The 24,093-nt window shown below is 48.5% G+C and overlaps 2 protein-coding genes and 1 long non-coding RNA gene across 11 annotated transcripts; 2 read left to right on the forward strand and 1 right to left on the reverse strand.

Annotated features, from left to right (window-relative positions):
* kiaa0586 (KIAA0586 ortholog) lies at nucleotides 1–23,974 on the forward strand. Of its 5 annotated transcripts, none has more exons than XM_061063758.1 (28): nucleotides 1–817; nucleotides 1,241–1,284; nucleotides 1,967–2,085; nucleotides 2,308–2,497; nucleotides 2,684–2,754; nucleotides 2,893–2,977; nucleotides 3,051–3,192; nucleotides 3,471–3,573; nucleotides 11,872–12,040; nucleotides 12,122–12,825; nucleotides 13,169–13,241; nucleotides 13,359–13,559; nucleotides 13,646–13,859; nucleotides 14,452–14,625; nucleotides 14,730–14,872; nucleotides 15,222–15,350; nucleotides 16,313–16,497; nucleotides 16,663–16,787; nucleotides 17,028–17,227; nucleotides 17,379–17,529; nucleotides 17,604–17,763; nucleotides 17,947–18,161; nucleotides 20,096–20,148; nucleotides 20,552–20,668; nucleotides 20,785–20,944; nucleotides 21,212–21,363; nucleotides 21,533–21,548; nucleotides 23,649–23,974. In XM_061063758.1, exons 1-28 carry the CDS (start codon nucleotides 535–537, stop codon nucleotides 23,798–23,800), a joined length of 4,530 nt encoding a protein of 1,509 aa, XP_060919741.1. In that variant the 5' UTR covers nucleotides 1–534; the 3' UTR covers nucleotides 23,801–23,974. The 5 variants fall into 5 exon arrangements, with proteins under 5 accessions (XP_060919741.1, XP_060919740.1, XP_060919743.1 ...); XM_061063757.1 differs by having other exon boundaries at nucleotides 2–817; nucleotides 16,310–16,497; XM_061063761.1 differs by lacking the exons at nucleotides 1–817; nucleotides 1,241–1,284; nucleotides 1,967–2,085; nucleotides 2,308–2,497 and adding an exon at nucleotides 2,499–2,619 and having other exon boundaries at nucleotides 16,310–16,497; nucleotides 23,649–23,973.
* On the reverse strand, nucleotides 3,470–5,199 carry LOC132993788 (uncharacterized). 3 transcript variants are annotated; one of them, XR_009676521.1, is made up of 5 exons: nucleotides 5,076–5,199; nucleotides 4,742–4,959; nucleotides 4,516–4,549; nucleotides 4,418–4,453; nucleotides 3,820–4,281 (listed from the first exon to the last, which is right to left on the reverse strand). It is a non-coding gene; the product is annotated as an uncharacterized LOC132993788 (long non-coding RNA). The 3 variants fall into 3 exon arrangements; XR_009676522.1 differs by lacking the exons at nucleotides 3,820–4,281; nucleotides 4,418–4,453 and adding an exon at nucleotides 3,470–3,569 and having other exon boundaries at nucleotides 4,488–4,563; nucleotides 4,702–4,959; nucleotides 5,076–5,193; XR_009676523.1 differs by lacking the exon at nucleotides 4,418–4,453 and having other exon boundaries at nucleotides 4,514–4,563; nucleotides 4,702–4,959; nucleotides 5,076–5,193.
* Nucleotides 5,269–8,123, forward strand: irf2bpl (interferon regulatory factor 2 binding protein-like). 3 transcript variants are annotated; one of them, XM_061063788.1, is made up of 2 exons: nucleotides 5,269–7,953; nucleotides 8,020–8,123. In XM_061063788.1, the coding sequence occupies exon 1, from the start codon at nucleotides 5,621–5,623 to the stop codon at nucleotides 7,214–7,216; it is 1,596 nt and encodes a 531-aa protein (XP_060919771.1). In that variant the 5' UTR covers nucleotides 5,269–5,620; the 3' UTR covers nucleotides 7,217–7,953; nucleotides 8,020–8,123. The 3 variants fall into 3 exon arrangements, with proteins under 3 accessions (XP_060919771.1, XP_060919769.1, XP_060919770.1); XM_061063786.1 differs by having other exon boundaries at nucleotides 8,029–8,123; XM_061063787.1 differs by having other exon boundaries at nucleotides 5,269–8,010; nucleotides 8,074–8,092.
* Nucleotides 23,975–24,093: the final 119 nt, after the last annotated feature.

Below are 24,093 nucleotides of genomic sequence, written 5' to 3' on the forward strand. Positions count from 1 at the left end.
TGAACTGAATCAGACACTTACATCAGACAGGTGACGCTGCTGCCCCTTCATAGACACGGACCGGCTCCTTTGTTTAAAGCTTTTATTTAATTGATGTTTATGCATTTAAAATAATTCAAGCTGTTCAAAGTTATCATTTCATGTCTCGGTGTATTTTTTTTCTGCTTTTAGTTCTTGGTTTCTTAATTCAGGGAAGAGTGAGACATCGGTTTTTTGTGTTGTTATCTGTGCTGTGACGCGGACGTGGAAGTGTGCAGTGTTGTTGTCAGCAACAGTTGCTGTTTGAGGAGTTCTGCGTCACTCTTCAGCCTCTTTGTTTATTTATTCATTTTTTATTATATTTAATCTGTTTGATTACATGTTCAATCATCCGGGGTTCTGCGTCATTACGTTGATTGACCGGGATAAACAGTTCACCTCTGTGGTTCCGTGCGCAGATGAAGCGGGAAGTTTAAAAGTCGTTAGCTGCGGAGGCTAACAGGCTAACGTTAGCTGATACTAGCTTCACATAAATGTAATCATTGGGCGGTCAGTATGTGGTCTCAGCTCTCCGGGGACAACAGTCCTGATCTGTCCTCCTGCAGCTCGGACACCGGGGACGTTTTGATCCGTTCCACCAGAGTCCTCCTCTCTGACCCGAGACCTGAAGCTGGATCCGGAGTCCACATAACCGTTCAGAAGCTGTGGGACCCCCCTGTCCGAGATCCTCCGCCTCCGGTCCAGAACCAACCTGTTGCCGAGCAGCAGCAGCGGCCGAAGCCTCGCAGGAGGTCGGACGGAGCTGCTCCTCAGCCGGCAGCATTTCACCGTCCGCCCGGTAAGAGCTCTGGCAGGTGTAACAGATGAACCGGTGACCTGAGCTAGAGTTTTAATAGGAGAATCATCAGCGTTTAAACCTTTGATATTATTTTAGTAATATAGAAATATAAGTCCTAGATACCCAATATTGGATAATTTATAGTTTAAATTAGAAAACGTGGCCTTTTAGACGTTGCTCTCCCTGTTGGTTGAAAACACACAACTGAAATAGTTTTAAAGTTTTAGTATTTTTTATTCTATTGATATTTCAAATTGTCGATTATATCGTTTTATAACACTTGATATCAAAAAGTCATCTCATCTGTGTGTGTGTGTGTGTGTGTGTGTGTGTGTGTGTGTGTGTGTGTGTGTGTGTGTGTGTGTGTGTGTGTGTGTGTGTGTGTGTGTGTGTGTGTGTGTGTGTGTGTGTGTGTGTACGTAGACAGACGGACTCCCATGAATCCTGAGCCGACTAAAGAGAACAGAGTGAGTTCTCCTCTCTTTTTCTTCTACTGATTCTCCAGTTCCAAACTGTACTTCCTGTTGTTTCCTCCATGATCCCATTACATGTTGCCATAGCAACAGTTTCCCTCCCAGAGGTCCATGTCTGTATAAGATATGTTGAGTGAACAATGTTTGTTCAGACTCTTCAGTATAATAATATAAATAAAAATATCCTAACCTTTAGAATAATATTCATAACAAGCTCCATTCAGAGGTTTTAACATTTATTCATTCAATTAAATAAACCTTTTTATAGCTGATGAGTTAATAATCAATAATTCACCAATATCTAAAAAAATTATTTAATCTCTCTCTCTCTCTCTCCCTCCCTCTCTCTCCCTCCCTCTATTTCTTGCTCTCTCTCTCTCTCCCTCCCTCTATCTCTTGCTCTCCTCTCTCTCTCCCTCCCTCTCTCTCTCTCCCTCCCTCTATCTCTTGCTCTCCTCTCTCTCTCCCTCCCTCTATCTCTTCTCTCCCTCCCTCCCTCTCTCTCTTGCTCTCTTTCCCTTCCTCTCTCTCTCTCCCTCCCTCTATCTCTTGCTCTCCCGCTCTCCTTCTCCCTCTCTCTCTCTCCCTCCCTCTATCTCTTGCTCTCCCGCTCTCCTTCTCCCTCTCTCTCCTTCTCCCTCCCTCTATCTCTTGCTCTCTCGCTCTCTCTCTGCAGCGTCCTCCTTCAGCGGAGTCCTCCAGTCCTAACAGGAATCTCTCTGCAGGTCACAACCTTCTGACATCACGGTTTGCTACTGGAGGTCGCGGCGTTGTGCTCGCCGCTCTGAAACAGCGGTAAGGAATGGAAAAATTAAGGTTTAAAACCTGCCTCAGCTCCAGCTCTCAGCCTGTCCTTAGTTTGACTGAAAGTTTCCATTTCCAGCATGGAGACTGCCGTCGATGGCACTGTGTTGGAGGTTAAATCTCAACACTTTGTTTTATTATACGGAATTTCCCTCTGGATAAATAAAGTATTCCTGATTCTGACAAACATCACCTTCACTCTCTGCTGCTCAGGTCTCACAGTGCCCCCCTCAGGAGGGAGGTTAAAGTGCAGCTGCTGGACCCAGACCCTCCTCCAACCAGCTCCAAGGATGCAGTGGGTGTGTCAGCGGGCCAGATGGAGGCGGGGCTACCCTCTGGTAGCCTTGACGACGCCACCATGGCAGCTGCAGCTGCCATATCTGCTGCTGCTCCTCTCATCAAGGTACACCTGACCTCAGAACAGCTCACCTGCTGAGTACTGACTTTATAGTACTGACTGTGTGTGTGTGTGTGTGTGTGTGTGTGTGTGTGTGTGTGTGTGTGTGTGTGTGTGTGTGTGTGTGTGTGTGTGTGTGTGTGTGTGTGTGTGTGTGTGTGTGTGTGTGTGTGTGTGTGTGTGTGTGTGTAGGCTCATTCAGATCTAGAGGCTCGTGTGCGTCAGCTGGCTGATGCTGTGGAGAACCTGCTGAAGGCTGACAGGTAAACTGGGAGGGGCATACAGCAGGTAGAGATGTGGGCGGAGTTAGTTTGACTGAAAAAGATTCAAAATTAAAACAATGATGAAATAAAATCACATCGCTGCGACATCACCTTGACATTGCTCTGCTCTGGTGTCAGAGAGGGCGGGGACAGTGGGCGGAGCCTGAGCCAGCAGACACTGCAGCACCTGGAGAAGCTGCACAGCCAACAGATGCAGCTACAGGTACTTCTCACCTGTTCACTTGCTGATGAAATCAATCTGTCTGACTGCTCATTGGCTTTTCTCCTCCTATCAGAGCCAGCTGCTGCAGTCCGCCCTCAGGATGGTCACAGGACATGCCCCTGTGAACTCTGACCTTGCCGTGACCTCTGACCTCACTTCTTCAGCTTCACTTGGTCAGCTACCATGTCTGCAGGTCAGGCACCTGGATCCTGCGGGTATGTATATACACGCACACACAGAGTGTTTCATTGGATGTAAAAAAAAAAAAAAGAAGCAGAGCATGATGGGAGCTGTAGTTGAGACAGGAAGGGGACAAAGGCAGTGAGATGTTGTGACCAGCAGGTGGCAGCAACTTCACTTTCAGAAACACACATTCATGTCTGTTCAGATTTGCTGTTTCCATGGTAACACTTCACCTCGAACTCACACTGCACTGATACAGCCGTGCGTGCGTGCATGTCAGTCAAACTGACTTCTCTCTCTTTCTTATCAGAAAACGTCCTCAGCAGTCAGCAGAACTTCTCAGTAACTGCCATGGAGACAGGACCAGTTTCTATGGCAACAACCCACCATGACCAAAGGCCGAAGGAAACTAGGTGAGGGGGAGGAGAGAGTGAACTTGCAAGTTATGTTGGACAGTGACAGAAATCCTGCAGACTGTACATTCACTCTGTGGGATGTCACTGTGATGATGAGGAGTCAGACAGTCTCTCCTCTCTACAAACAGATAAATGAATGAGTCTGCAGGTGAGACAGGTTTCAGATGTCAGAGTGTGTGAGAGCAGCTCACAGACTGTCACACTGAGGACAGGTAGGAAGTGATGCATCTGATATCACCTGGATACAGTGGAAGCTCTGAGCTCCGCCTCCTGAGTAGTCTGATGTCAAGCAGCAACCTCTGGTGTTCAAAAATGAAGCCAATGCTGAAGTGTAAAATCCTGCAGTTCCTCGAGTGTCCACTAGAGGCTGGCTGCAGAAGCACAGGAAGTCACATACACACCCATTCTAAAAAGCCTGTTTTTACAGCAGAGATTAACATGTTTACAGCGTGGTTCAAAACACCAAATAGGTCTGATTAGCTCATGTCTCGATCGACACACACTGTACGGGGGGGTGAATGTTTTGATTTGATGAAGGATAAGAGTTACTCACAATAAGGCGTGTAGTGGATATGATCCTCCTGTCATACGTTCTATGACCATTAGAGGTCTCCACCTGAATAAAAACCATTAATATTTACAGTGTATGTCTGATATCAACTGTGGCTCTCACCTGGCTGCAGACTCACTCTGTGAGACAAACACCTGCAGAACTGATCAAACACCTGAAGACAAATACCTGGAGACAAACACCTGAAGACAAACACCTGGAGACAAACAACTGGAGAACTGATCAAATACCTGAAGACAAACACCTGGAGACAAATACCTGAAGACAAACACCTGGAGAACTGTTCAAACACCTGGAGACAAATACCTGAAGACAAACACCTGGAGAACTGTTCAAACACCTGGAGACAAACACCTGGAGACAAACACCTGGAGAACTGATCAAACACCTGGAGACAAATACCTGAAGACAAATACCTGGAGAACTGTTCAAACACCTGGAGACAAACAACTGGAGACAAACACCTGGAGACAAACACCTGGGGAACTGTTCAAACACCTGGAGACAAACAACTGGAGACAAACACCTGGAGAACTGTTCAAACACCTGGAGACAAACAACTGGAGACAAACACCTGGAGAACTGATCAAACACCTGGAGCACTGTTCAAACACCTGGAGACAAACACCTGGAGAACTGTTCAAACACCTGGAGACAAACAACTGGAGACAAACACCTGGAGAACTGATCAAACACCTGGAGACAAACACCTGGAGCACTGTTCAAACACCTGGAGACAAACACCTGGAGAACTGTTCAAACACCTGGAGACAAACAACTGGAGACAAATACATGGAGAACTGATCAAACACCTGGAGAACTGTTCAAACACCTGGAGACAAACAACTGGAGACAAATACATGGAGAACTGTTCAAACACCTGGAGAACTGTTCAAACACCTGGAGACAAACAACTGGAGACAAATACATGGAGAACTGATCAAACACCTGGAGATATCAGATGTTCATTGTTTTGATATCTGTTGAATGTTACCAACACACACATTTGTTGTGTTCTGAAAGGACGATTTTCAGCTGACCACACACACACAAAGACAAGACCCACACACACACTAACACACACACTTTTACCCTGAGAGGGCAATCGAGCTTCATTACAGAGAGAGAGAGCGAAAGGAGGGAATAATAGAGATGAAACCTGCCTAGCAACACACACATATTCTGATCCTGCAGATAAACATGATTTTTTATATGAATTTATGAATGAATAATGTCATGAAACAGCTGATTGGTGTTTTTAGAAGATCAAAGAGGACGAGATTAAATACAAATCCATCATCACGTACACATGACGTCACTTACTCTGCCAGGTGGCATTCCTAAAGAGAGAGAGACACACACACACACACACACACAGGAGCAGAGCAGGAGGACCACAGAGGAGGAGCAGGGGAGGACTCAGTCAGTCTGTCTCGTGGATTGGACCAGTCCGGATTTATCCGGAGAGGGATCATGTGGTCCCCGCAGGTCACGTGGTCCCGCAGACAGTCCTGTTACCTGTGCGACCTGCCACGGATGTCCTGGGCCATGATCTGGGACTTCACGGAACCGGTCTGCCGGGGCTGCGTCAACTACGAGGGCGCGGACCGGGTCGAGGTCGTCATCGAGACCGCAAGGGACCTGAAGCGTGCTCACGGAGGACCTCCTGCACCTGGACCTCCTGTACCTGGACCTCCTCAGATAGCCGCGATAAAGACTGTCAAAGACCCGGACGCACCCGGGAAATCTCAGTTCAGCACCGATCGGATCTCTGCGGCCCGTTTAGACCACATACGGACTAACGGACCGACCGGGGTCAGACCGGAGGACGGACCGCCGGACCTGAACCCTCAGAGCCCGACCTCCAGGACCCGAGGCGGCGCGGGGCTGGTACCGAATCCGGGCCAGACGCCGCAGGATCGGGACGTCAAGGACGTCAAGGACCTGAAAGACCGACAGCGAAATTCGGAGGTACTGGTCGAGCTCACTGAGAGTCTCCGGAACCGTCACGAGGACTGGACCCAGCGGCCTCAGCCGGTCAGGGACACTCTGCTGACCCTGTGCGCGTGCACGCCGTTCGATGTCCGGTTTAAGAAGGAGCACGCGCTGCTTGGGCGCGTGCTAGCCTTCGACGCGGTTTCTAAACCGGGACCGGAGCACGAACTGAAGATCTACATCGAGTACCCAAGCGGGTCCGGGACCGTGTTCTCCAGCGCGTCTGGGGCGGCCCGCCAGATGTACCAGGACTGTCTGAAGGACCCCGGCCGGGGTCTTTCGTCCGGCTTCAAGTACCTGGAGTACCAGCGGAGACCCGGGGGCTGCGCTGACTGGAGGCTGCTGGGAGACCTGCTCCCGGAGTCTTTGCGGTTCTTTAAGGATGAGGTGGATCAGGACCTTCTCCCTCAGCCTCACGCGGATCGCAGCCTGCCTCCCCTACCCCCTCTCTCCCTGCTCCCGGGCCGGGGGGGGTCCGGGTCCAGGACCGGGGGGAGGAAGAGGAGGACTCCGGAGCCGGACTGTGAGGACCACAGACAGACCTGGTCCAACTGTCAAACCTCCACCGCAGACTCCTCCGCGCTCCCGCTCAGCGGACACTCTCCTGTGAACGCGCGCATGTCGGCAGCGGACACGCTTGTGAACGCGCACTCCCCTAACAAAGTCCGGGACTCCTCCCCTCCCTCCGGCTCCGGACAGAGACGGATCGGGGACCTGGGTCAGTCACGGTCCGCGGAAGCTGCGGATGAGGCGCATGCGCAGACAGTGTCGGAGTCCCCGGTGGCGAGCAGCGGGCCTCTAAGCTGCAGCGCGTGCACGGAGCGGCTCGAGGACACGCACTTCGTCCAGTGTCCTTCGGTCCCGGGTCACAAGTTCTGCTTCCCGTGCTCCAGAGACCACATCAAGGGCCAGGGGGGGACCGAGGGCGGGGTCGGGGGGGAGGTTTACTGCCCCTCAGGTGACAGGTGTCCTCTGCTGGGCTCGCACGTGCCTTGGGCTTTCATGCAGGGCGAGATCAACACCATCCTGGGGGGGGAGGAGGAGGTTAGGGTGAAGAGGGAGAGAGACACCTGAGGGGGAGGGGGTGGGGGTGGGGTTGCTGGTGTCTGCTGCTAATCCTCAGTCTGTCAGTGGAGATGATGTTAAATCAGCTGATGATTATTGATTCTTGTCTCAGTGTGATTCTGATTCACTGAGCTGAGCGTAACTCTGAAGAGATTGAGACACTAAAAGTGCTCTGTGCAGTTGTCGTCATAGTAACGGTTCCAGATTGTCGCCACACATGTGGATGATGTGTGGAGATGCTGACAGCCCCGGACTGATTGATCCCCTTGTTATATTAGTAATAGTCATGTTTACAGAGCTTTTATTTTGAAGTCCTACAGAGGTGTAACTGTTTCCTGATCGTCTCTTATGAATAAATAATTTCTCTGTTTCAGATTAGACGTGTTCACTCTGACAGAGACGCTGAGTCAGCTCAGCTGTTTGTTAACACTTCAGTTTACATGAGTCAGCATTCAAGTCTCCAGAGAGAAACAGAAAATAATGAAGATGATCAGTTATGTTTAAAGATGCAGACACATCGGATCAAAGGTTAAACTTTGACATGAAATCTGCTTTGAGACCAAACTGTTTATGATCGGATCCAAATGCGAAGAATTAAATCCTCCATCGTCACTGAACTCCGCACTGACAGGTCAAAGGTCATCAGCTGCAGAAAAGGCAGGCAAGGAGGGTGGAGACATGAAGATGTTCATGTTTAGACACACAGTGGGAGTGTTTGTGTGAAGGAGGTGATGAAGCTGAAGGAGGTGATAAAGGAGCTGAAGGAGGAGGTGACAGAGGAGCTGACGGAGGTGAAGGAGGAGGTGAAGGAGCTGACAGAGGAGGTGAGGGAGCTGAAGGAGGTGAAGGAGGAGGTGACAGAGGAGCTGACGGAGGTGACAGGAGGTGACAGAGGAGCTGACGGAAGTGAAGGAGGAGGTGAAGAAGGAGCTGACGGAGGTGAAGCAGGAGGTGACGGAGGTGGTGAAGGAGGTGACAGGAGGTGAAGGAGGAGCTGACGGAGGTGACAAAGGTGAAGGAGGAGCTGAAGGAGGAGATGAAGGAGGTGTGATGTTTACACAGACACAGCTCTTCACACCGTCACTTTAAGACAAAGACTTTTTATTTTTGATCATTTTTGATTGTATTTCAAGTTTCATCGTTGATTTTTGTAGGACTCTGCAGAGAGATAAACTCTAGCAGACGCACCGTGTATCTTGTAACGTGCCTTTGAGCTCCGTCACTTGTAATAAATTAAATGTTCTGCAGCTTCTCAGTGACCTGACTTCTTTCTGTGCTCTGAGGTTCAGCTGGAGCTTTATTCAGTCACCTGTTCAACACTGTGTGTGTGTGTGTGTGTGTGTGTGTGTGTGTGTGTGTGTGTGTGTGTGTGTGTGTGTGTGTGTGTGTGTGTGTGTGTGTGTGTGTGTGTGTGTGTGTGTGTGTGTGTGTGTGTGTGTGTGTGTGTGTGTGTGTGTGTGTGTGTGTGTGTGTGTGTGTGTGTGTGTGTGTGTGTGTGTGTGTGTGTGTGTGTGTGTGTGTGTCTCTGTGTGCGTGCGTGTGTGTGCATGTTCTACATTACAGCACGCCATACAACACTAATGGTGTTCACAGCAGTATTTCAGTTTGTCATGATGTCAGAATTCAAAATCAAACAACGCCCTGACCGTTTGTTACCATGGAAACTGCAATAGAAGTTATAGACACCGATGTGTCATTTCTTGTTTTAAAGATCGTACATTGCAGGTAAGTTCCGGCACGTTTCTGTACATTAACGGCAATGTGTCTGTAAGTATGTTTTCATGTTACACACTCACTCACCTGTCGGATGACAACACAGGTGAAGTTACAGCTTCATTCAAATATCAGATTGTGTCATTTCAAACACCTGGATTTATTCTGTGTGTCTGTAGTTTCATCTGCTGCATTGCAGATTTTGTGTGTGTGTGTGTGTGTGTGTGTGTGTGTGTGTGTGTGTGTGTGTGTGTGTGTGTGTGTGTGTGTGTGTGTGTGTGTGTGTGTGTGTGTGTGTGTGTGTGTGTGTGTGTGTGTGTGTGTGTGTGTGTGTGTGTGTGTGTGTGTGTGTGTGTGTGTGTGTGTGTGTGTGTGTGTGTGTGTGTGTGTGTGTGTGTGTGTGTGTGTGTGTGTGTGTGTGTGTGTGTGTGTGTGTGTGTGTGTGTGTGTGTGTGTGTGTGTGTGTGTGTGTGTGGGGAGGGGGCAGTCATGGGTAAGGTGCCCTTGGCTGAGTGTAGCAGCTCATTGTGTGCATGCAAATGTACACACAGACAAGTTTGAGGACTCCTTATAAATCACCCTGGAGTCCCCACAGAGTGCTCTACAGTCTAGCTGAAAAAAGAGACAATACCTGACGAGTCTGTGATTTCTTTCATGGGCCTTGATCAGCTGTTACAGATGTGATTATTGATCAGATGTTACAGATGTGATCATTGATCAGCTGTAACAGATGGTACAGGTGTGCATGTGTCCACAGAGTTTTCTGTACAGGTAGGCCTCCTGCTCCTTCACCTTTTCTGTCCAATAGCAAGAAGAATACATAATCACACCTGAACACACTGTGTCTGTCAGGTTTTACTCTTCTCCTCGTTGCCATGCAGGTTGCTGTGGTTGCCATGGTAACAGTAACAGCCTGGTTGAGGTAACAAAGGAAACACACTGACTGCCAGAATGAAACACTACATCTTGTTTCTGTCAATAAAGTTTATTTTAATCAGACAGCTGAGAGGCTGCTGACCTTCAGGGGATGAGGTCACAGACCGCTCGTGTGTGTGTGTGAGCATGTGTATTTGTGTGTGAGAGCTTGTGTGTGCGCGTGTGTGCGTGTGTTAGAGCATGTGAGTGTGTGTGTGTGTGTGTGTGTGTGAAAGCGTGTGTGTGTTAGAGCATGTGTGTGAGTGTGTGTGTGATATAGATGATAATGTCAGCAATATATTTCTCTATGCAGACCCTCTCCGCTGCCCCCCTTGTTTCTCTCTCTGATTGAAAAATGTGCATTCAGAAGGCGCCCCCCCCTCCCTCCCTCTTCTCTTGCAGTGTTCAGACATGTTCTCTTTGTCTGCCTCTGATTGGTCAAGAGGTAGTCTTATAACTGGGTCATGATGGAGCCCATTTTGACCCACATTCAGTCCTCTTATGTTTACAAATATCCCTCCTTGTTTTATTCTCACTGATCTATTAATCAATCAGTGATTACCTGAGGGGCAGAGAGGATGATGGGAAATATCAGCATTCATCCCCACACAACGACAATACTCAAGAATCTTTACAGACCTGAGGAGGAGAGGAGAAACAAAGGGAGGAGGATACAGGAAAGGGAGAAGAGAAACAAAGGGAGGAGGAGAGGAGAAACAAAGGGAGGAGGATACAGGAAAGGGAGGAGGAGAGGAGAAACAAAGGGAGGAGGATACAGGAAAGGGAGTAGGATAGGTGAGAAGGAGATAAAGAAGGAATGGAGGAAACGTGATGACTCTTATTTAGTCTCTGTGAATGAGTCTTCTCTGCTGCAACAGCTCCTCTACCCCGTTGCCATGGGAAACCATTGAGCTGTTACTAAGCAACAGCAGCAGAGTCAGTCTGCAGAAGCAGGTGTATGTGTGTGTGTTTTTGTGTATGTTTTTTGTGTGTTTGTGAGTGTGTGTTGTGTGTTTTTTGTGTGATTGTTTGTTTGTGAGTGTGTGTGTGTGTTTCTGTAACCTCAAAGAATTCAGTTCATCTGTGTTTCTTGTTTTTTCTCCATACGGATGTGCAGTAATGGTTAAACCATGTTAGTGAGGACCTCCCTGACCTGGTGTCAGGTGTAACTGAGGGTCCTCACAAGTACATAAAGACACACCTGTGTGAGCTGCACCTTAGACCCTCAGTCTCTCAATGTATTATTGCATTTAAGGTCTTCACTTTTTCAATCAGCTGAGTCAGAATGAGAAACATGTTTACATATAACGTTTTCTATCGTTCTAACAGCGTGTTCTAACAGCGTGTCCTAACAGGGCGCGAGCATCAAACAGTGTCCTATCAGCACGCGAGTGTTACACCGTGTCCTAACAGCACGCGAGCGTTACACCGTGTCCTAACAGCACGCGAGCGTTACACCGTGTCCTAACAGCGCGCGAGCGTTACACCGTGTCCTAACAGCGCGCGAGCGTTACACCGTGTCCTAACAGCGCGCGAGCGTAACACCGTTTCCTCTTGCTAACAATTTGACATCTACTGGTTTTGTCTTGAAGGTGGACAAACTGAAGTGAGGTGCTTTGTACAACACAGAGGCTCGTCAATACACGGCCGGAATAAAGTTTTTCTCTGGTGTTGTTGACACAAGTCAAAGGTCAACATTTTTATCGTGATGTGGATACTATTTATGCACCATTATCTCCCCTTTGTACAACAGGCTCTGTTGAGTGAGAAAAGCGAGTGTCAGTGCCGTGTAGAGCCTCCTCCTTCTTCGTTCGTCAATGCGACTGACAGAGAGGAGAGCTCTTTGATACTGTCCACCATTCAAATAACAGAGATTGTAGTGTACACACAAGGTGTTGAAAAGTATTGAAGTGGATGACCTCACCAGGAACCAATAAGAAAGAAGCTTTTTAAAATGTTCTGAAGAGAAATCTGCAGTTTATATATTTGATCAGCTCTGAACGCCGCAGCTCTCTATTTGTTTTGTTTATTTTCAGAGATGACAGGTATCACAGAGGTGTATCTAGGGTTTCCAGGGCAACCAGGCCAGCTGCAGGAAGTTGCCCACAGTCATCTGCCAATCACAGTAAGGCTGCAGCGAGGAGAGCAAATGAGATGCTGAGTGAAATGGGACGTTTGAGGAGCGAAATGAAGACACTGCTGACGGTGAGTGAGAACAGAAACCTTCAGGTGTTTGTATGTATGTCAATTCTTAGTTTCTTAGACTTATTCTTGGTCCTCCAACAGAAAGAAGACTCTCTGAACACCACCAGACCTGGCCCAAACCAACACCAGACACAACCCCAATCCCAGTCCTCACAGTCAAAGTCCCAACAAAACCAGTCCCAAACGAAACAATCTCGATCCACGCCCTTACAATCCCAGTCACAACCTGTCGAGACCAAATCAGACGACTTCCGACCAGAACACTCCCAGTCACTCCAACCCAACTCCAAACTACTCTGTCCCCAGTCCCAACCATCCACATCACAACAAACCAAGCCCCAACAATCCCAGTCACAACAAAACCAGTTACAACCCAAACAGAACCAGTCTAAATCACAACAGAACCAGTCTAATTCCCAACAAAACCAGTCTGAATACCAACTGAATCAGTCTAATTCCCAACAGAACCAGTCTAATTCCCAACAGAACCAGTCTAAATCCCAACAGAACCAGTCTTATTCCCAACAGAACCAGTGTAAATCCTCCCACAAGTCCCATCAAATCCTGTCCCTGTCCAGTGAAAGTCCTTTCCACCAAATCCAGACCCCTCAGTCCTCTCTGGTCCAGAGGAGTCCTGCAGTGTCGTCCATGTTGGAGGAGGCGGGTCAGGTTCTCCGTCAGGTGAGGAGTCAGAAGAAGGTTCTGGAGGAGAACCTGGAGGTCCTGCTGAGAGCTAAAACTGGTGAGATGCTGCACTGCCAGCTGGAGGCTCTGGCTGCTAACAGGTAGCTAATGCTAACATACTCTCTGCCAACTGATGGCTAACGTTTGTTGATACCTCATGTAGCCTTCAGCTCTGTGTTTGGACGTTACGCTCTGCTAGTTAAGAATAACCTTACATCTCCATGGTAACCAAACAATGACACAACCTAAGGTACAATAGTGTTTAGTAAGAACTTAAGACACAGCTTACACTCAGCTGCTCACACAGGAAGCTGGTGATGATAACATAACATTAAGGCCAAGCTAATGCTAACAGGTGATCAAAGCTTGTAACAGCCTATAGGTGACTTAAAGCATCATCACCCTGTCATCCAATCAGGCTCACTGTTTGTGTGTCCTCTGCAGAGACTGGACTGAGGAGGTCCGGATAAAGAAGACGGTGGACGCCTGGATCAGCACTTTGTCCAAAGACATCAAGGTGAGCTGAGAGAAAGTTAGCACAAGTCATGGAACACCTGGAAACCAAGGGTATTCCCCAGACCAAGTGTCAAAAGGGTTCATCGTTCTTCATCTTGTCTTCTCCTCCTCTCCTCAGGCTGAGATGGCCTCGGAGGATGTCACCCCCTGCAGGGCTGCAGAAGCAGTGACCAAACCCTCGGCCAGCAGAGTCACGGCAGTGACTTCACAGAAGGCTGCTGGTAGCTCCGCCCACAGAGGCAGGGTTTTGAGTACGCTCAGAGGAACAGGAAGTAAGACTGCGTCAGGAAGAGGAAGAGGAGAACAGACAGCTGGAGAGGTCAGACTGAGCTCTACTCTGATTCAATCATAAGACTCAGGTGATGACTTACTGATTATGATGTCATTGACTGTCTGTGCCTCCAGGTGTTGGGGGCGGAGCCTGTCAGAGCCAAAGGTAGTCTGACAGACAGGCAGCAGGTTGAGGAGGATGGAGAGATGTTCCTGTCTCACATGTACGGCAGAGCTCGGTATGAGGGCGTGAGACGAACCCTGAAGAAGAGTCCATACCTGCGCTTCAGCTCACCTGTATCCCCGCTCAACAAGAAGCCCCGCCCTCGCCTGGTGGAGAGCGTCAGAGGTCAGAAACCTATTTTTATTCTAAATTAACCCCAGTCCAAGCAGCTCATCAGTTCCCTCCTGCTACCTCTAACCTCCTGTTACCTGTTACTTCTTACCTGTTACCTCCTGCTACCTGCTACCTCCTGTCACCTGTTACCTCTAGTTACCTCTAACCTCCTGTTACCTCTAACCTCCTGTTACCTGTTACTTCTTACCTGTTACCTCCTGCTACCTGCTACCTCCTGTCACCTGTTACCTCTAGTTACCTCTAACCTCCTGTCACCTCTAAACTCCTGTTACCTGTTACTTCTTACCTGTTACCTCCTGCTACCTGCTACCTCCTGTCACCTGTAACCTCCTGTTACCTGTAACCTCCTGTCACCTGTCACCTGTTACCTGTTACCTCCTGCTACCTCCTGTCACCTGTCACCTGTTACCTGTTACCTCCTGCTACCTCCTGTCACCTGTTACTTGTTACCTCCTGCTACCTCCTGTCACCTGTTACCTCCTTCTACCTCCTGTAACCTGTGACCTCCTGTTACCCGTCACCTGTCACGTTAGCTGTTACCTGTCACATGCTAGCTCTTACCTGTTACCTGTCTCTGTCTCAGGTGTGAAGGTGAAGTCCTGTAAGACTCAGACCTGTTTGGCTCCTACCCGCACTCTGTCACCTGGGCCTCCTCAGAATTATTACATCATCAGCTCCCCCCTGACCACTGGTGACCCGGCTGACTTTATAGTGAACCCTGCAGACCATTACCCTGTTCCCATGGCGATCCCACTGGGTCAGTAAACAAACCAACATCAGAACAAACAACAATCAAACGTTTTTTAAAAGTGAACAGAGAACACCTGTGTCATACTAAAGTACCCCCCACCCCCCCTTCAGGTCGCCCCAGGATGGACTCTTCCTCCAGGTGTCCCTCTGGGCGTCAACAGGATGTGACATCACCAGCCATGGCTCCTCCCACTTATTGTGGACAACTCCTCCCACTTACCGTGGACAACAAAACACCTGAGCTTCAGTCACAAGTGAGTATGAGTGCTCTCAGATATGTGGGAGTTTCCATAGTAACCAGTATCGTACCTGTCAGTGTGACTGTGATGAATCCAAATATTTCCCTGAATTAAATATTAAATAAAAGTGATGACATCATGGATTAACTGTGTTTCATGAAGAGTGAGGGAGTGAGAGTCTGACTCAATGGATCTTTGATGCATCTCACACAGGTATGTCTTCCTATACCTGTGAGGACCCTCAGTACACCTTTCACCAGGTGTAAACCTGTAAACAGTTCAAAGTGTCCTCACGGTGCAGGGAGGTCCTTACTTAGATGGTTGAACAGTCAGAGGTCCCTGACAGGTGTTTCTGTGTTGACAGGGGGCGGAGCAGCCAGGTGCAGGTGAAGCTCCTCCCCCTCATGTTGATGTCATTGAGAGGAGGAGTGAGGAAGAGGAGGAGAGCATCTTCCCTGGAACTGACTTCCTGTCTGTTGCTGATGTCATACAGGTAACCTTTACCTCTTCCCTCATTCCTCCTCCTCCTCCTCCTCACCTCCAGTATTTATCATCTCCTTCTCCTCCTCCTCCTCACCTCCTGTCACCTGTTACCTGTTACCTCCTGTCTTCTCCTCCTCCTTCTCACCTCCAGTATTTATCTTCTCCTCCTCCTCACCTCCTGTCTTCTGCTCCTCCTCCTCACCTCCTGTCTTCTCCTCCTCCTCCTCACCTCCTGTCTTCTCCTCCTCCTCCTCACCTCCTGTCTTCTTCTTCTCCTCCTCCTCCTCATCTCCTATCTTTATCTCCTCATCCTCCTCACCTCCTGTCTTCTTCTTCTCCTCCTCCTCCTCCTCCTCCTCCTCATCTCCTGTCTTTATCTTCTCCTCCTCCTCACCTCCTGTCTTTATCTTCTCCTCCTCCTCACCTCCTGTCTTCTCCTCCTCCTCATTTCCTGTCTTTATCTCCTCCTCTTTCTCACCTCCTGTCTTCTCCTCCTCACCTCCTGTCTTCTCCTCCTCCTCACCTCCTGTCTTTATCGTCTCCTCCTCCTCTTCACCTCCTGTCTTCTCCTCCTCCTTCTCACCTCCTGTCTTCTCCTCCTCCTCCTCCTCCTCCTCCTCCTCCTCCTCCTCCTCCTCCTCACCTCCTGTCTTCTCCTCCTCACCTCCTGTCCTTATCTTTTTCTTCTCCTCTTCCTGTGGTAACCTTCACCTCTTTCTATAGATTCTCCTCCTTTTTTTCCTCTTCTTTGTCTCCTCCATCTCTTTTCTCCTCCTCTTGTGCTCCTCAGCTGCAGTCCCACAGCCCCCTCTGCTGGACACAAACAGGAAACACTCCCTCACTCTGACTGAGAGTCAGTCTATAAACCTTCATCACGTTGTGTCATTATTTATTTATAATTCATAATTCTTGTTTCTTATTCAAGTTTAGCATCATAAAGCTTCCTTTACTCTTCTCCCCTGTCCTCAGCAGGAGGAGGTGACTGTGGGGGGTGAGGAGGAGGTGCAGTTAGCAGGAGGTCCGTCTCCTCCTCCCGTCCTGTATCAGGGTCCAGTCTTCCCCCCCACATGCCCCTCTGCTCCTCCCTCCCAGGATCAGACCTCTGTCCTGGGCCTCCACCTGCAGAGAGAGCTGATGGAGAACCAGTTAGTGGAGTGGTGAGGGCCGACTCTTCTGTTTACTGTTAGTCTGTAGTGTGTGTGTGTGTGTGTGTGTGTGTGTGTGTGTGTGTGTGTGTGTGTGTGTGTGTGTGTGTGTGTGTGTGTGTGTGTGTGTGTGTGTGTGTGTGTGTTTATTTGTTTGTGTTTGTGTGTGTGTATCAGGGTGGAGCAGCAGCTGATGTCCAGGATGATCTCAGAGATGTACCATCCATCTCCCTCTGACCCCGTCCAGAATGACTCCTATGACCAATCAAAGGCTGAGGAGCAGAGTATGACCTCTGACTTCGGTGAGATTTTCAAGTCTTCAGGTGTAGTATCAAATGTTGACCAGCAGGTGTCAGCATGTTCCTGCTAAACTGTGAAGGTATCAGTGAGGAGCTCCAGCTGTCAAACAACATTCAATAAAAAAATACACAAATAAAAACAATCATACATTTGTATTTGTACTCTAACCACTAACCTACTCTGTGTGTGTGTGTGTGTGTGTGTGTGTGTGTGTGTGTGTGTGTGTGTGTGTGTGTGTTCAGTGGAGGCAGCAGGAGGAACAGGTCTGCAGCTGTTCGTGGACTCTAACGTGCTCGTGGACTCTTCTCTGATTCGTCAGCTGGTTAACGAGGTTCTGAGCGAGCAGGTTGCCCTGATGCTCGGGACCAGAGACACACAGGAACCAGTACCAGAACCTGGACCAATAGAACCAACAGAACTAGGTCCAGAAACCAATCAGGAGGTAACACACCTTCATATAGTCTGCAGTTTCAATCTGTGTGTGTGTGTGTGTGTGTGTGTGTTTGACTCATGTTATCCCTGGAACAAATCCTGTTTGTCTATTTATGTTTGTGCATGTCCTGAACTAAATCTTGCTGCTGGTTCTGCTCCAGGACAAACTGGTTGCGCTGGTTCCTACACCAGTACCGACCCCTCCACCCAGCCCGACCACGCCCATCAGAGAGACCCTGCCCCTGACCACACCCCCGCCCTCAGAAACAACCAGCCTTCTGGAGGAGTCTCCTCAGCCAATCACAGCAGCCGGTCAGTTACAGCTGTTCATCTTAATCATGATATGAACCCCTTTATTTCCAGGTTTAACCCTTTTATGACCTCAGAGCCCATAGCCACGCCCACATCAAGCCCAGAGCCCGCCCACCTTGCAGAGAGTTCTCATGGTGTTCATCAGGCTCTGCCCCCACCTGCCTTGGATGATGCTGAACTCCCATTGGACGAGGAGAGTCCAGAGGAACACCTGGATACACACCCACAACCACTGTGAGGACACACATCAATACTTCCTGCAGGAGGTCTTCTTCTCCTCCACCTTCTTTTTCTTCTACTTTTACTTTCCTTCTTCTTTTCCACCTCCTCCTTCTTCTCCTCTTCCTTCTTTTTCTTCTCCTCGTCCTGCTCCTCCTTCTTCTTTAATAACTGTAGTCTCTCTGTCTCCCCCTGCAGGCTGATGACAGTAGCAGAGGAGGAGCCCCCTCAGCCTCCTCCCTCCATCCCTCCTGGTCCCAGACCAGAGTCGTCCTGCAGCTCCTCAGAGGAGTCCAGCTCCAGCAGCAGCTCCTCCTCCTGCTCCTCAGAGAGTGCAGGGACTGAAGCAGTTCTCAAACACATCTCAGAGGGAGAGCTGCTCGTCAGCGTCAACCAGCTGGCAGCCGTCACAGGTGACTTCTTCTTCTTCTTCTTGCTGTCAGCGAGTAGAGTTGTGAAGGTGATTCTAAACGTCTCTTTAAAATCCGCCATATCAACGCTGTAAGGGCCCGTTTCATCCTCTGAGCTGCCCAGTAGATGTGGGAAAGGAAGAGGGTCGTTAATCATCCACAGTTAGCAGGATGGGCTCCAGGCATAAACAGATGTTGCCCAGTTGATGACCTGAGTGGTTGCTTCTGCTTTTTGGCGGATTAGCAAACCAACTGTGTGCACACTGCCACCTGCTGTTTCAGACTGTGTACATACGCCTGTGTGCCCAATAACATGAGCAATGTGAACGCAGAGCAGCGGGAGAAGAGGGAACAATGGTGTCTAAGATGAAAACGCTCTAACCCTAGAAGTTTTGGAAACTGGGACTTTTAGTACCACATTTTTAAAAATGATACAATCTCTGATTGACTTCCACAACGTTGGCCAGTGTGCAGGAGTTTGTATGCATGTTACATTTAATATAATTAAAAACACTACATGTTAAGGTGTGTAGGTCTTCTATTCTTGTTCCTGTGGTATCAAACAGTTGTCTTCATGCTGATCATCACGCTACTCTGTTTGAGCAGCTGCTATTCAAAGGTATCCTCAAAGAGGAAATTACATAATTCTACCTGTAGATGGAGCTGAGACTAAAAGAGCTCTCAATCAAACTCACAGTCACTCAGACATTATCTTTAGATTTAGCACTGTGAGCAGCAGTGCATCATGGGAGAAAAGAGTCCCAGTAGAAATGTTTAGTTTGAAGTTTGTTTTGCTGCTTTAATGTGAAAACACGTCAGACTGTGATCCCAATTTACTGTCTTTACTGACGTCTTTGAATGCATCATCATCACTGAGCTGTCTGTCTCCCCTCTCTCTCTCTGTCCCCCCTCTCCCTCTCTCTGTCCCCCCCCTCTCTCTCTCTCTGTCCCCCCTCTCTCTCTCTCTCTGTCCCCCCTCTCCCTCTCTGCCTCTCTCTGTCCCCCCTCTCTCTCTCTGCCTCTCTCTGTCCCCCCTCTCCCTCTCTGCCTCTCTCTGTCCCCCCCTCTCTCTCTCTGCCTCTCTCTGTCTCCCCCTCTCTCTCTCTCTGTCCCCCCTCTCTCTCTCTGTCCCCCCTCTCCCTCTCTCTGCCCCCCCCTCTCTCTCTCTGTCCCCCCTCTCCCTCTCTCTGTCCCCCCTATCTCTCTCTGCCTCTCTCTGTCGCCCCCTCTCTCTCTCTCTGTCCCCCCTCTCCCTCTCTCTGCCCCCCCTCTCTCTCTCTCTGTCCCCCCTCTCCCTCTCTCTGTCCCCCCTCTCTCTCTCTGCCTCTCTCTGTCGCCCCCTCTCTCTCTCTCCCTCTCTCTGTCCCCCCTCTCTCTCTCTGCCTCTCTCTGTCCCCCCTCTCCCTCTCTCTGCCCCCCTCTCTCTCTCTCCCTCTCTCTGTCCCCCCTCTCTCTCTCTGCCTCTCTCTGTCCCCCCTCTCTCTCTCTGCCTCTCTCTGTCCCCCCTCTCTCTCTCTGCCTCTCTCTGTCCCCCCCTATCTCTCTCTGTCCCCCCTCTCCCTCTCTCTGTCCCCCCTCTCTCTCTCTGCCTCTCTCTGTCCCCCCCTATCTCTCTCTGCCCCCCCCTCCCTCTCTCTGTCCCCCCTCTCTCTCTCTCTGCCTCTCTCTGTCCCCTCTCTCTCTCTGCCTCTCTTATGTCCCCCCCTCTCTCTCTCTGCCTCTCTTATGTCCCCCCCTCTCTCTCTGCCTCTCTTATGTCCCCCCTCTCTCTCTCTCTGCCTCTCTCTGTCCCCCCTCTCTCTCTGCCTCTCTGTCTCTCTTATGTCCCCCCTCTCTCTCTCTGTCTCTCTTATGTCCCCCCTCTCTCTCTCTGTCTCTCTTATGTCCCCCCCCCCCTCTCTCTCTCTCTCTGTCTCTCTTGCCCCCCCCCCCCCCAGATGCCGATGCTGTCTGTAGTTTCTCCAGCTCCCTACAGGAGTGTCAGGACATGGTGAGGAACATGTTTTTATTTCTTCTCTGCTCCTCAGTTATTAAATTTCCACAGCAGAATAAAAAAGCTTCCTGTTTCAGGAGATGTTTGATGATGTTTGTAGTGTGTGAAATGAATAATTCATGTTTTTATTAATGTCGGCCCACAGTGAGAGTTAAATGTTGAGTAGTCGGGGCTGTAGCTCTGGTTAGCGGGCCTGCTCTCCTCGCTCTACCACCATGATGTAAACAGAGAGCATGTTGTAGTTTGTCAGTGTTTAGATCTTTAATATGCTGAGTCGGGTTAAACCTGAGCGATGAGTAACATTTACCTGCAGGAGGAATGAAGGCTGGAGCTGCTAACACTGCTAACTGTAGCATTAGCAGCCGTCTGAGTTTTATGTCACTTCCTGTCCCTCCTCCAGGACTTTGACCCCCCCAGTGAGGGTCAGGTCAGAGGTCATGACCTCCTGCTGACCCTGCTGACCAAGATGGAGCAAGGAGTCAAACACACACACAGAGGAGAGAGACCCCAGCCAGAGGTAAACACACATACACATTCTATGGTGAGGGATTTGAACAACAGACCACATCCCTCGCCATAAACACACAAACAGCCACACTGTACCTCCTGATCTCTGGCCTCCTGTGTCCTCAGGGCTCCTGGGGGAGGGAGGAGGAGGTGAGCATGGGGGAGGTGAGGGAGGTGAGGGAGGATCCAACTACAAAACCGCACAGGACTACAAATCCAGAGAGCCTCTGCAGGATCACAGAAGCCCTGCAGGGTCAGACTTCCTCCCCTGGACAGATCAGTGCCGGTACGAGTGCCTTCAGGCACAGCTGAGGGACAAACACACCCACCTCTCACACACCTTGATGTTTATATGGAGCTGTCTTTAATGATGACTCAGCACTTTAGAGTGAACGCCCAGAGCCTTCATTCATAGTCACAGGAGAACATTATGATGGACTCCACAGCAAAGACAATAATCACAGGATCACACTGAGCCATGATGACATCACTCTGACGTGTGATGTCATCACCCTGACATCACTCTGATATCACTCATGTCTGTTTCTTGTAGACGTGTCAGAGGTCTGTTTTGAAGAAACCAATCAGGACTTGTTTGCCATGGGTGACCTGATGGTGGAGCCAATCAGTACTCTGACCTCTGACCTCCTATCTGACCTGTCAACATCTCCTCCTCACCTGGAGGACACATGCGCTGCAGAACAGGTGGGACACACACGCACACACGCATATATATTATTACAGGGGAGCTCCAACACAGCTTCACCTGCTGCCAAGATAACTGACATAAACTAACTGTGTGTGTGTGTGTGTGTGTGTGTGTGTGTGTGTGTGTGTGTGTGTGTGTGTGTGTGTGTGTGTATTTGTGTTTTAGGCGGGGACATACACAGGTAAGAAGTTCTGTTATTGTTCATGTTGTGTTTGTTATACTCTTAATGCCCAGCAGGGGATGTCATGTCTCCATGGTAGTAGTGTTATTAACAGTAGAACTGATTCTGTTCAACACACACACACATCCAGCCACTGTGTCCCCACAGTTCCATACATGGAATTGTTTACACTGACTGAGCTAACCCGGATTATTAATAAACTGTGTGTGTGTGTGTGTGTGTGTGTGTGTGTGTGTGTGTGTGTGTGTGTGTGTGTGTGTGTGTGTGTGTGTGTGTGTGTGTGTGTGTGTGTGTGTGTGTGTGTGTGTGTGTGTGTGTGTGTGTGTGTGTGTGTGTGTGTGTGTGTGTGTGTGTGTGTGTGTGTGTGAAATCATCAGTTTGTCTCTGTGGTGTGGTGGAGCCATTAAAGAGAATTTTGAATGTAAACAGGAAGTAGTAGCATCAGCAGGATCACTGAGTCAGGAAGTGGGCTCCCAACACACACACACACTGCACAGATCCTTTTCTAAAACAACACATGCTCATACAGAGAGCTCACACAAGCAGTGGTGTGTGTCTGTGTTTACTTTACCTCCACACTAACACACACTAACACACACACACTCACAGCCTCTCAGTGTGTACTCAGTAGACATGTCCGTCATCATCGGGCCTGTTGGAGCTAAACTAAAAATATTTTCACTTCAAGATCATCAAAGCTAAAATTATAGAGTTTTTATAGAGTCAATTAAAAGCCATTAAGAGTTTTTATGAAGAGTCAAGTTAAAGAGCCATTAAGAGTTTTTATAAAGAGTCAATTTAAAGAGTTTTTATAAAGAGTCAATTTAAAGAGCTATTAAGAGTTTTTATAAAGAGTCAATTTAAAGAGTTTTTATAAAGAGTCAATTTAAAGAGTTTTTATAAAGAGTCAATTTAAAGAGCTATTAAGAGTTTTTATAAAGAGTCAATTTAAAGAGTTTTTATAAAGAGTCAATTTAAAGAGCTATTAAGAGTTTTTATAAAGAGTCAATTTAAAGAGTTTTTATAAAGAGTCAATTTAAAGAGTTTTTATAAAGAGTCAATTTAAAGAGTCATTAAGAGTTTTTATAAAGAGTCAATTTAAAGAGTCATTAAGAGTTTTTATAAAGAGTCAATTTAAAGAGTCATTAAGAGTTTTTATAAAGAGTCAAGAGTCATTTAGAGTCATTCTAAAGAGTCATTTGGAGTCATTATAAAGATTCATTTAAAGAGTCAGAGGCGTGTTTATTTGGGAACATCTGTCTGTGTTTAAATCCTGACGTAGTCTCTGTCCTCGGATCGATAAAGAATCGTTTACACACGTTAAAGATTTCTCCGGTTTGATGACATGTTATTAGAGAACATAATTTCATCACATCTAATAACTGCTGCTCTCTCTGTGTCTCCATGGAAACACTGATAGCACATCCACCCGCAAGCACGTTGTCACGGTTACTGAGCTCATTCTGATTACAGAGACAGAGACTGACAGACCTTCAACTTTACACACACACACACACACACACACACACACACACACACACACACACACTCAGAAACACACACTCAGTAACACACACACACACACACACACACACACACTCAGAAACACACACACTCAGTAACACAGACACACACACACTCAGAAACACACACACACAAGACACACACACACACACTTAGAAATGCAGACTCACACACACAGACAGACAGACACACACACACTCAGAAACACACACACACAAGACACACACACACTTAGAAACGCAGACTCACACACACAGACAGACAGACACACACACACTCAGAAACACACACACACTGACCCCTAGAGGGAGTAAAAGATTGATTGCGGAGATGGTATGTAGATCTGGTGGAAGTTGTGGGTTACATTACTGTGATACTTCACACCTGTATGTACTGAGCAGGTGGGAAGGTTAGTGCCTCTTTGAACTACACTTACCCATAATCCCCCTCTCGATGAGCCTCACAGGGGATCATCATGTCGTCTGCTTGTTGTGTGAAAAAGAGGAGGAGGATGTGTTCTTCAGATGGTTCTCTGTGCAGTCAGTGTGTCACTGAGAGCCTGCTGTTTGTTTGTAGGAGGAGCCAGGAAGAGGGATGTTCACCTGCCCTCCATCGCAGTGCAGGAGGAGCATCAGGAGGAGGAGCATCAGGAGGAGGAGACGGTGGTGGAGAAGGAGTCTCTGAGTGCAGCCGGAGACACGGACTCCTCTGTCAGCGACATTTTCTAGAAAGAAAAAAGACACAAAACATTGACCACCATCTTTGTTTTCAGCTGATTGATGATGTCACAGGGTGTCACATGGAGTCTTATGATGTCACACGGGGTCTGATAATCACAAGGACATTTATCTTTTGTTTGGACATCAAATTCACATCTATTATTGACCTCTTCTTAATAAACTGAGCGTGTTATGAAAACAACAGATGGTATTATTGAGTGTTAAATAGAAAGGAGGTTTGTGAAGTGATGACGGTCTGAGAGAGAGAGGAGGATTAAAGCTCCAACGTGTTCAGAGAGAAG

Source organism: Labrus mixtus, chromosome 18 (assembly GCF_963584025.1).
Source record: "Labrus mixtus chromosome 18, fLabMix1.1, whole genome shotgun sequence".
Classification (NCBI taxonomy): Eukaryota; Metazoa; Chordata; class Actinopteri; order Labriformes; family Labridae; genus Labrus; species Labrus mixtus.